Genomic DNA, 11,841 nt, shown 5'->3' with positions numbered 1-11,841 from the left:
ACTCATCACTGCTAATCCATCCCCCCACACTTCCTGGAGACCTCTCACCCCCGGAGCCTGTGAGTCCACGTCGGGTTAAAACTGAACAGAAAACAAACCAAAAAAATGAAAGAATGAAACCTGAAAAAATCCCAAGAGCTGCCTCCTCCTCCTCCTCCCACTTAATTTTTTGTTGTTTTTTGTTGTTGTTTCTTGGTTCCCTTTTTTAAATTTGTTTTTATTAAATGTTAAAATAATGGTACATGGGAAATCATGCATTTTCTTTTGAATTTATTTTCTATTTTTTTTAAATCTCTCTTGGTTTTTAAAGTTTTTTCTTTTTTTTCTTTTTTCTTATTTTTTTATACTTTTTTTGTCATTGTCGTTTCTTTTCTTTTGTTTCTTTTCTTGTTGTTGTTTTGTTTTTGTTTTTTGCTTTTGGAAGGTTTCCCCCATGGTTGCTTTCTCTTCTCCCTCCCCTGCCCGCCCTGGTGCCCCTGCTCCTCCTCTTCTGTTTCCTCCCCACCTCCCGCCTGCTCCTTTCCCATTTTCAGCTCCTGGCGGCGGCTTCATACCGGGGTGGTCCGGCGGTTGGCTGTGTTAGTGTGGATAGAGTCCTTGTTCTCTTTCTGGATACAGTTGTGAACCTGGAGGAAACTGTTATCCCTGTCGGAATTGTAGGTGGCGGTGGGGGTGGTAGCAGCCTTCAGGGGGTCCCTGGTCAGGGTATACATCGAGATCTCCGTTGATGGGAGGGTATTGAACCCTTTGATCCCGACGGGCGAGGCATCCCTGGAGTGTGAAGGCTCAGTGGAACGGGAGCTGGAGCGACTGCGTCTCTGATAGCGGTAGCGGTAGCTGGGGATGCGGGTGATGGCGGAGGACTGGAGGTAGTCCGTGGCACGAGCGTTGGCACGCAGCTGTTTGTGCCGGTCAATAAACATGTGGACGGCCAGAACTCCAACCATCTCAGCTATAATGAAGGACAGGGCCCCAAAGTAGAAGGACCAACCATAGGAGTAACTGTTCTTCTTGGAGTCGCTCTTGGAGGGGTCTCCAGCGTTGGCTGATATGTACACAATGATGCCAATTATATTACTCAGACCTGCGGGCGACGATAAGAGAGAGAGAGGAAAACATTAGAGTATCCTAGAGGGAAAGGACAGCAGGAGGTGCAAGGTTAAAGCCTAGGATCCCACCGGTCTTCCCAAGAGTAGTCCAGTGCTGGTGAGGGCCCGACTGCCTGTCTGCTCACAGCTCCCCAAACTAGCCTCCAACCCTGCCCTGCTTGGAGCCCTCTCTGGGGATTCTCAGGTGAGAGAGCAATTCATTCCACATGTTCACTGAATCCTAAACTTCACCCTGCTACTGGCACCCCAGTCAGTCCTGCCTGTCTCTGTGAGACCCGCTCCCTCAGCAGATGTAGAGAGGCGCTCAGTCTCCATGTACATCCAATTCTGAGATCCTGCCTTCCCAGCCCTGCACCCCAACACTGCTCTAACCTTGTCCTGGAGAAATTGATTTCCTATATTTCCTCCACCCAAGGTGGTTGCACCCTGTTGAGAAGTAGTCCAGGGACCCCGTGGCTCCATCTGTCTGATGTCAGAGTCTGTCCAGTGGTGGACGTAGCCATGTAACTGAAGGGAGCTGGGATTCTGTTTTCTGTTTACTGCGTTTGTACATGTAGAGGAATCTCTCTGCAGGGAGAAGCTGCCATTTGTGTGTCACTTCAGATGCAGAATGTCAGAGTGAGTCACTGTGTGCTCTCTCTCTCTCACACACAGAGAGACTTTATATTTACTCTTTCTGGTTGAATGTTTTCATTCATCTGAAATAAAGCTCATCTAGACTGAAAAATATATGTTGCCCTTCTTGCCTGTGCAAACATACCACCTCCTTTCCCTTCTGCCCCTGCTGCTCCATCACCTGGACAGCCTGTCACTCTCGTTCCCTGATGGCATCTTCCTCACTATTGCTCTTAGTCTTCCATCTCCCCAGCCCATTTGTCCCTCATCCCTTTACCTGCAGACACGAAGAAGATGCCGGCACTAAGGATGATGTTGTGTCGGGTTTTGTAGAACTCGCTGGCTGCAATGCAGAGTCCACCCATGAAAAGCAGAATCACACTCAGGATCGGGAAAATACTAGAGGCCCTTACAGCCCCTGTGAAAAAGAGAGGGAGAGGGGGAGAAATAACAGCACAGGTAGGAGACAGAGGAAAGGGAGAAGAGAAAACAACACAGGAGACAAAGAGATGGGGAGGGGAGGGAACAGATACAGAAGGAAAACAATAGCATGTATTGTGTGGGGGAGAAGGAGAGGAAACAGAGAAGGGAGAGAAACATGGAGAGGGCAGAGTGATTCAGGGAGGAATAAAGAGAAAGAAGGGGAGGGCGAGAGGAAACAGAAGGAGAGAGTGGTCACAAATGGATCACCCATGTGTTGGATTGTCATTGAGACTATCAGAAGCCAGTGGCATACTCAGGGGGCCTGGTGGCAGAAGTTTACCTGGGACTCTTTCATAACCTGGCTGAACCCTCTGCAAACCTCTCACTCCTGCTTTTGTTCACACCGTGTGCCTGAGTAGGGCCCTTCAGCTATTATTCCCACCTATAATGCAATGCAGTTTGGTTTTTAAAGAGCAGTGCCAGCGTCCCAAACGTTTCACCCCAAGAGTCAGTCAATTGCACATCATTTGGAAAGTGAACTCGCCTCCTAAGGAGAGATTTGTAGAGAGTTGGAAAGCAGTTACTGAGGCAGGGTGACAGACAGGGTGATAGGCTGAGGCTGCAGCCCTCACTGGCATTGGGAAATAAAACTCACAACCTAATCCTCTAGAAGCACAGGCGAGCTAAAGGTGCAACTTCACAACCTCATGCATATTCCATCCAGCAGAGAGCAGTGCACATGCGTGTGCAAACACACACACACACACACCGGGAGGAGCTCTCACTTATTTCAGCCACCAGATGGTGGTGGTGTGCGTTTGTGCCGCCCTCGCCCCTTCCCTCCATATTCTGTCCAGCAGAGAGCAGTGTTGTGGACTGGCACATGCTGCACAATACATCACAGCAGGTACAGTCAGTATTTTTATGAGAGAGGCCTGTCCTCTCTTCCCAGCAGAAAGAAAATGCTACAGAGTGAAACAAACACATGGCTGAGAAAGAACATGCCTCAATGCAAGAACAGCCCAATGCAAATCTTCTTTCAGTGCAAAGGTGGGAGAATCAACCTGAAAAAGCAAACAAAGGGGGTTTCCCTAGAAAGCAGGGACGGTTGGTTCACAGGCCCTGGGGGAGAATCTATCCCTCGTATCAGGCACTGAATTCTTGCTGGTGCTGACTCTAACACAATCCCTGCTTGCTATAAACCCAAAGGGGTGTGAGGAACCTCTCGCCTGTTCTCCAGTCCTACGTAGTTCTACTTCAGGGAATGGGATGGGAATAACCGTGCTAATGGTTTGGGGAAAGTAGGGGAAGATTGAACAGTGGGGAGCCAGGTGACAGCAAGCAAATGCCAAGTGGATGCCCGCTGTATGGAGGGGCCCTGTGGAAATTGTTAGCATCACATGCTGGGGAGAACACAAGGTCACAGTGTGAAATTGGGAGCAGAGGACACTTCAAGGGGTGCAACCAGGATTCTCTGGCCTTAATCTCAGCTCCGTTGCCTTATTCATTTCAGAAGTTCCACAGAGTCAAATGACCATGGAAGAGAGGGGCTGTCACTGAACCCATCGTACCCTTCCAGAGTCCAGTGCAGACCCAGGGCTGGCCTTACCATGAGGTGAACTGAGGCGGCTGCCTCAGGTGCCAGACTGTGTGTGTGTGTGTGTGCGGGGGGAGAGGGGCGCCACTAGTACCCAGAGTGTAGAAAATTGTGTCTGCTGCTGGTGCATATGTATTTTCTCTGCTCTAAATGCACAGAGATGGTGGAATGCTGTGCTGGAGGAAGGAGGGCACAAGAGACATAACAGGCAGGCAGGAGAAAAGGTGAGAGGGAATAATAGAAAGCAGCTGGAGCTGCAGGGAGAGAGAGGAGGAGGAGCCTCTTATGTACCTCTCTAGCACCCCCAGGAGCCTGAACTGATTAACACCAGCTTCTCAGGGAGCTTTCTGTTTCCTGCTGCTTCCCTGAACCCACTTGAGGAGAACAGGCAGTCAACTGAAGTAGTAGGAGCCAGTTAGGCCCTTAAGACGCTGATATCTTCCCTCACTCAGAGCCTGCTACCAGCCTGCTTATTTGTCCCCTTCAACTGAGTGTTGAGAGCCACTATAGCTGGCACAGAACAGCAGTCATGAGTGAAAGAAGAAAATGCCCCTCTGGGGCAGCATGCAGAAAAAGAAAGAAAGCAAAGGAAGCTTTTCTATCTAAGCAGGAAGGAGCTCTCCTGAGATACATAGACAAAAATGTTCATGGTGAGCTTTCCAGCCCCAGTGAGGATGTGAGTGGTGAGGAGATGCCTGATCTTCCAGTTAGTCAGAGTGCAGGTGACCTGGCAGCTACTGCAGCATCCATATCTCCATCTCCATGCACATTTCTGAAGAAAAGTGTAGATCAGAGAAGAGTGTGGTGGAGGCGCAAGAAACAGCTGCTGCTAAGTTTAGTTCCTTAAGTCTAGATGATCCAGGACTGTGGACCCACTTGAGCAGTAGCCTGAGGGACTTCCTTGTACTGCATGGGCCACAGCAAGTGAAAAACTTCATGTTTCCCCAAGACAATGAAAATAGAAGTTTCCATCTAACACATTACTGTTGTGAAATCCCCAATGGTGACGAAGTAGAGAGGCCATGGCTTATGTACTCAAAAATCCAGAATGCTGCATACTGCTTTTGTTGCAAACTCTTCCAGTCTAATGTTCCAGCCACATTGGGTTCTACAGGAACAAAGGACTGGAAAAATCTGGCTAGAAATCTAGCATGCCATGAGAAGGCAGCAAATCACCAGAAAGCATTCCATAAGTGGAAAGAACTTGAGATGAGACTAAGGTTAAAGGCCACCATAGATGATCAGCATCAAGAGAAGATTGCATCAGAGTCTCTTTACTAGCAAAATGTTCTGAAAAGGCTCATTGCCATTGTGAGAATGCTTGCTACCCAAAACCTAGCACTGTGTGGCACTTCAGGTCATTTGTATGTGCCAAACAATGCCATAGTTGCCATTATGGAGGATAATACTATGATAGGAACTGTTCATGGGAGAACAGTGTCAAGGGGAAATGGAATCACCAGAAACATACATAACTTCAAATTTCTGTTTGGCTTAGTGTTGTGGCATGACATACTGTTTGAAATAAATGTTGTAAGCAAAAGACTCCAAGGTGTTGACCTTGATATATCTGGAGCAATGGAACAACTGGATAAAGTCATACCTACAGTCTTACCGGCCAGATGAGGGATTTCAAAACGTTTTGAAGAGTGCACAGAAGTTGGCAGAGGAACTTCACACTGAAGCTATTTTCCCACACATTCAAGAATACAAGAGTCACCGAAGAAGAAGACATTCTGATTACAAGGCACAGGATAATCCCATAAGAGACCCCAAACAACAATTCAAAGTTGAATTATTTAACCAGGTGCTAGATTGTGCAATACAGTCAGTTGAAGAACGTTTCATGCAGCTCAAGGAATGCAGCAGTATATTTGGGATGTTGTGTGATATTCCAAAACTCCTCACTATACCTGAAGAAGACCTACACCAGCAATGCAGGGCACTAGAGACAGTGTTGACACATGATGACATGCGCAATATTGATGCGAATGATTTAGGTGATGAATTGAAAGCCCTTTCAAGATACATTTCAGCAGAATCAACTCCAAAGGCTGTTCTGGAATATATGTGCACAAATAAGAAGATCACCCTCTTTCCAAATGCTTTTGTTGCTCTGCGCATACTTCTAACACTTCCTGTAACAGTTGCCAGTGGAGAACGCAGCTTCTCCAAGCTGGAGTTAATAAAAACACATCTACGCTCCACAGTGACACAGGAGAGGCTGGTCGGCCTTGCAACCATCTCCATAGAACATGAGTTGGCCCAGACTGTGGACCTTCAGGAAGCAGTTCAAATCTCTGCAACCAAGAAGGCATGGAAAGCATCACTTCAATTATTCAAACAGATAAAAATGCCGGACAAGAAAAGTTACATTTGCTGTTCAGGCATTTGAAAGTTGTGTTACTTCAAATTTTTGAACAAGGCATTTTAAGTTGTTAGTTCTCCTTTATTGGGGTAGGTAGCAGAGCAGTACCATGAGAGGAGTAGAACAGGAAGAAGGCAGAATTGAGACCTTTCAAAGTTTTGGCCCCAGCGAGGGGGCATGGGGGCATCATTTGAGCTCCCTGCCTCAGGTGCCAAAATGTTGTTGGCCGGCCCTGTGCAGACCATGCCGTCTGAAGGGAAGGAGAGCTGGCAATGTGTTCGGAATGGCTTCTACCCAGCCTCAGAGTATTGTGGCAAAGAAACACACTGACATTCCCCCCCTTCCTCCTGACACCGGCCATTTGATTGCAAGGAACCCGAGCCATCTTATCTGAATGGTCAGCAAAACCAAACTGAGTTCTAATCAGGCTCCCTGCCATCCCAATCTCCTGCCCACTCTGATCGAGGCAACAATCTAATCTAAAGATCAGAAACAACCTCCTAGACAGTCATGCCAACACTACCAGCCCCAGCTCAGGTGAAGCCTCAACAAGCTCCAATTTGGCAGGAGTCCTGGGAGAACCTGTCCAAGTCAGGTCATCTCCAGTCAGGCCTAGCTCAGCATGAGGCTCCTTCTACCAGACATGACCCAGCAAGGATCTCATTAAGTCTGCCCAAACCCCAATATCCCGCTTCAGTTCATTGAACACTGCTCTTTCCTAAGGGATTCCACCTTGGGGATTTGCTTTGAAGGGAACATTGTCAAGGATAATAGACCTATCATTTGACCTACACTTGTCTCCTCTTGGAGGAGACAGTGATCTGGAGCCCTCTGTGGGCTCTTCCCCAAAACAAATGCTCCAAAGCTCTGTTTGCTAAAAAGAGACCAATGCCAGCAAACAAGTCTTCACTAGCAAACCTGTGCTCAGAGGTAACTCTACAGCAACAAACCAGTGTGCCCATCCCTCTGCTGATGAGTGTCACCCGCGTTTACAGCCCTGGCCCACAAGCTGTGTGGCAAGCAATGCAACAGAAATACATTTTAAGGAAACCTTCTCCAGGGGATTATTTAAAACCACAGCAGGTGGGCAAATATTTTAGAATTGATGATTAAATCCTATCACAGTTTCCCTCTTTCATCCACATAAATGATCTTGAAAGAATCCCAAATCTTTCTAACTCCACGGTGCTGCTGGGCCTCCAGCATGCTCCATACACGCACGAGTCGTAGTTGATGACTCCTAGAGATCCCCAGCCCTAGCAGATCCCTGATGCTTAGCCCACACAATTAAAAGCCACTTCTTTGGGGCTCCTTTAGAGCAAAGATCTCCTCTCATGATGTCAACAGGAACTGTGCTCAAGGAGTGACAACAGGACATAGAGGTAGAGATTAGCTGCTGGGACCTATGCATCTGTTGTAAAGGAAGACCGAGCCTCCGCTTTTGCACTGAACAAAAGTGTTCTCTTTTCATCAGTGAAGGTTTTACGGACCACACAGAACTGCACAGTTTTCCAGGCTGGCTCCATCTACCCATACATGGGAGTTGTGAACTCTGCCCTCATGTCCCAAGTAGGGCTCTGATCTCTGCTGTCTCTGCTTTCCACTTGTGTGCCCCTTCCAGAGACACACCATGCTCTAAGTGCAGCAAGTGGACCTGGTACATGCTCTTCAGTCTTTTCTGTGCTCCAAAGAGAAGTGTTAGCTCCAACAGGCTCTGTTCTTCCCATGCAGTTCCCTGTACCACCCGCTCTCCATCTCTTATCCACAGCCCACTTCAGTGAATGTTCTGTCAGCCAAAGGTGTCTGATCAACAACTCTGGTGACAGAAGCAGGAGCTCCTCAGAGCTTGCCCATCTAAGCACTGACCAGCACAAACCTACTCAGTTTTTGAAATCGGATATGATCACAGTATAAGAATTCAATATATGCAGCCCAACAGGGACAGCAGAAGCAGAAGAGGTGTAAACTTTTGTGCCCCTCTCCCCCAAGTGCACACACACACACTATCCCAGCCTCCCCACTAGTGTGCCTTCCGCCCCTCATGGAAGAGCTACTACATCTAAGGGAGGTTAGTCTTTATGGCCCATTCAGTCCTCGGTTGCTCTGCTGAGACTGCTACCAAGGCTACTAATTAGTGTCTCTCATGGTGATGGTTTCTGTGAGGTGACTACTTGCTCCAGAAATAGACTAAGACCACTGACTCATTTTATGTGGATTGACAATTATCAGAGGGTAGTGACTCCTGGTCACAAATGACCTGGCATGCATTAGATCCAGCGACTCAGAAGTGAAAGGCTTGCGACCCCATACTCAAACCCTCTAATCTCCTTGCCTGGGGATCAGATGGAACAAATGACCTGCAGTTTCTCTGCAAGTCTCGCTAACATACCCTCTATCCACAGGGTTACTCAGTCCCTCCCACCTGAGAGATGATTGCAACTGGTGACACAGTCAGTGCTTCTGTCGTTTCCCTTTCTCCTTAGAGTAATTTTCACTGGAAGCCTATTATCTGTTTTGCTTTATCTGAGAGCTAACGGGACACTCTCTTTGCATCTTGGAAATGCTTCCTTCTCCTTATCAATATTCTTCCAATGTATTTAGAGTTGGGGGTGAGGCTGAGGGGCTACAGAATTTTATCATAATTAAATACCTTTAATTAAAAAACCCTTTAATTGCCAGTGCAAGTTTGACTCTAGCAGGATCCGGTAGATTTGGTCTTGTGGAGGTGGGAGTGGATTCGTTAGTGGAAGGCAGGGGACCCACTGAGACAGATATTCAGAAGGTCTTAGGGATGCCCCCAGTCAATTCTTCCAGATTTTGCCTCATCTGGCATGTTAATCCTCAAGGGAACCAGACTTTGAACAGTGTCATCTACAGGAAGCAAAGGGCACCCAGCGCTCGCACCCACAATCAGTTCCAAGGAAAAGAGCCTGCAGACTTACGGAGGAAATATTCTGCTGTGTCAGCTTCATAATCTGTATCCTCAGGGAAGTGATCGATTTGCTTACACAGACCTTTAAAATTCCCTGCAAAACAAGAGAAGAAAGAACAAATGAGAACATCAGAAACCAGCCGAGGCAAACAACTCCCCTCTGGGTCATTCTTTCTGCCCTCTCTGCCTCCTTCGCAGGCAACACATACCCTCACGTTAAGCTCTTGGGCATTCTCTCCTATCCTACACACACACACACCTTCACATCCCCATATGCACATGGGAACATAGGAATTGCTGTGTCAGACCTAAGAGCCATCTAGCTCAGTATCCTGTCTGAGGCAGTGGCCAGCACCAGATGCTTCAGAGGAAAGGGTCAGAACTACAAAGTAGGCAGGTGTGGGATAATCTTCCCCTCACATTAGGTCTCATCCTGGTCCCTTACAGAGACTGGCTGAAACCTTGAAGCATGAGGTTATAGTCCCCTTCAAAATTTTTTGTTAGCATTAACTATGCTAACTGTGGATATTCTTGGTATCATATAAATGTCCACTCCCTTTCTGAATCTTGCTAAAGTCTGGCCTCAATGACTTCCTGTGGCAGTGAGTTCCACAGTTTATGTACACATTGTGTGAAAAAGTATTTCCTGTTATCAGTTTTGAGTTTGCCATTTCATATCCCCTTGTTCTTGTGTTACAAGTCAGGGAGAACGGACATTCCAGCTCCACCTTCTCTAGATCATACATTATTTAATGTATTTCTATCATGTCTGCTCCCATTTGTCCCTTTTCTAAGCTGAACGATCCCAGTCTTTTCAATCTCTCATCATAGGAGAGTTTTTCCAGGCCTTTCGTCATTCTTGTCAATCTTCTCTGACCCCCCCTCTAATTCTTCAATAGCACCCAATTACACATAAATGGAAAGGAATCTGGGAGCTACATCCAGATCTAACGGGCATTGGTTAAACTGCACACATGCAGCTTTGGGATGTACAGCGTGTGACCTTCAGCTTCAAAAACCTCAGGATTTTAGCACTTGAGCTAAAGGAGATCCACCCTTTACTGTCAATAATAGTAGGGCTCTTACCCTCGCTAGGCCAGCCATGAAGCAGCAGTGGTACAAGTAAGCCCTGGCCAATACATTACAACATGCACATGCACATGCACACACAGCTATCAGCACGTCCTCATACTTCCAACCACACACACTACATTTCGGTAGGTGGCGGTGGCAGTCCAGCTCCCTGACCCCTGCTGACACCTTGGAACAGAGTGAAAGCTGGGGCAGACTAGAAGAACCGTGGTTACAACACAGAATTGGGATCACTCAGCCCCTATCTTCTGGTATCAGGACATTCACCCGATTGCAAAACAAGACCACGCAGAAAACAATCTCATTAATCTCCATGGGTTCCCCACCCCCCAATGCAGTGTCCCTCTCTTTTCCTGGAATTTACCCTTACAGTGGTATCATCAAGGTAAAACTAATTGCCCTTGACTAGCCCAGAAGGGAAGTTGCTGTGTCTGCACAGAGACTGAGGCAATTGGGTTTGGGGGCACCTGTCCCTAGGGCTCCAGAGCAGGAGTTCAGCCAGTGCAGAGGCGTTTGTGTAGGAGACCTGGGCCCAGATTCTTTGACTTTATGGATTAGATGCTCTTGGGGGTTACGCTCCTGGCATTGGCACCCCCAAATTGGGATGGGCTGAAGGGAGGAGAGCTTTCACAGTGATCGTGGAGAGTGAGGAATCCTGGGAGAAGCTGGGGAACTACACTGCCTTACAAGGAACAATCCTAACAATGCCCAGAACACAGCGTCAGGAATGGAGGATGCGGGGTCCCTACAGCCACCGCAGCCCTAGCTGTTGCACAGAGGGAATGGTGTTGGTTGTGAGGAGCACCCAGCACACTTCAGCCCCAGCCTTTCCATCAAGAGGCCATGCAAGGAACAATGCAGGTGTCCTGGTTAGAGGAATATCCTGGGAAGATTCTCTCGTATTCCTGGACAGGACTTTGGGACATTTGAAGAAGAGACCAAGCACAAAGAATCCATCCCAGGTTTTACTCTGAGCCCAGACTCTGCCTGAGCAGAACTTAGGGCATTTAATGCAAGTTATTACCCTGTAACTGTCCATGCAGTACTGATAGTTATACTCCTCACTATCAAATCTCCCTGCTTTGACCCTATCTATCTGATCTGCTGATCTTTGGTATTTTTTAAGGCACCATGGTATCTAACAACCAATTCAAGAAGCTCCCAAGAAGCTGGGACACAGCAGAGGTGAGTCTAAGACCTGAGAATATTAGGAGATAGGAACAAAATATCTTTGGGTGCCTCCGAAGTTTTCAAGCCTCACGAATCCATATTCAGAGCAGTTGATTCCCTTCTGCAGGGGGGAGCCACTAAGCCCTCTCACCACACCGAGCCCCACATTCAGGAAGTACCTGCTCTGCAGCCACGGTTCTCCTAGAAAGAATGCCTCACGGCCAAGAAAATCTGCTGTATCTCCCTCCCCACGCCACTACCTGCACACACATCATCTGCATGGAAGGCAGGTAAAGCTTAAGGCTCTTGAGATGCCTTTGCCCAGGTGTGGCACAAACCCTTCCCTCTTGTTTTTATAGATGCCTGGACATAGTCCGTGAATGGCCAGGTTCCGCTGATTCACCCTTTACTTCTCTCCATGTGATGTGCTCCCGTTTGCCATGGGAGGGGCGTCCTTTCCTCTCCTTGCTCCTGACTGCTTGTGATAGCCAGCAGTCTATGAAAGAGGAGCACCTCTGGCCTAGAACCTGTCTGT

At 47.8% G+C, this 11,841-nt stretch overlaps 1 protein-coding gene across 3 annotated transcripts in view; it reads right to left on the bottom strand.

The window, feature by feature from the left end:
- Positions 1-201: 201 nt before the first annotated feature.
- CACNG2 (calcium voltage-gated channel auxiliary subunit gamma 2) overlaps positions 202-11,841 on the bottom strand; it is a 65,453-nt gene continuing 53,813 nt past the window's right edge. The window contains exons 2-4 of one of the 3 annotated variants that reach the window (XM_005302426.4): positions 9,055-9,138; positions 2,002-2,142; positions 202-1,084 (exon numbers count right to left, since the gene is read on the bottom strand). In XM_005302426.4, coding sequence (XP_005302483.1) covers positions 549-1,084; positions 2,002-2,142; positions 9,055-9,138 — 761 coding nt within the window. In that variant the 3' untranslated portion in view covers positions 202-548. The remainder of the gene's footprint in view (positions 1,085-2,001; positions 2,143-9,054; positions 9,139-11,841) is intronic. The other 2 variants (XM_005302428.5, XM_042843594.2) reach the window with 2 other exon arrangements.

This window comes from Chrysemys picta, chromosome 1, assembly GCF_011386835.1.
Source record: "Chrysemys picta bellii isolate R12L10 chromosome 1, ASM1138683v2, whole genome shotgun sequence".
NCBI classification, from domain to species: Eukaryota; Metazoa; Chordata; order Testudines; family Emydidae; genus Chrysemys; species Chrysemys picta.
Note: the sequence above shows the minus strand (reverse complement) of the source record. Positions and strands in the feature narration are given on the sequence as shown.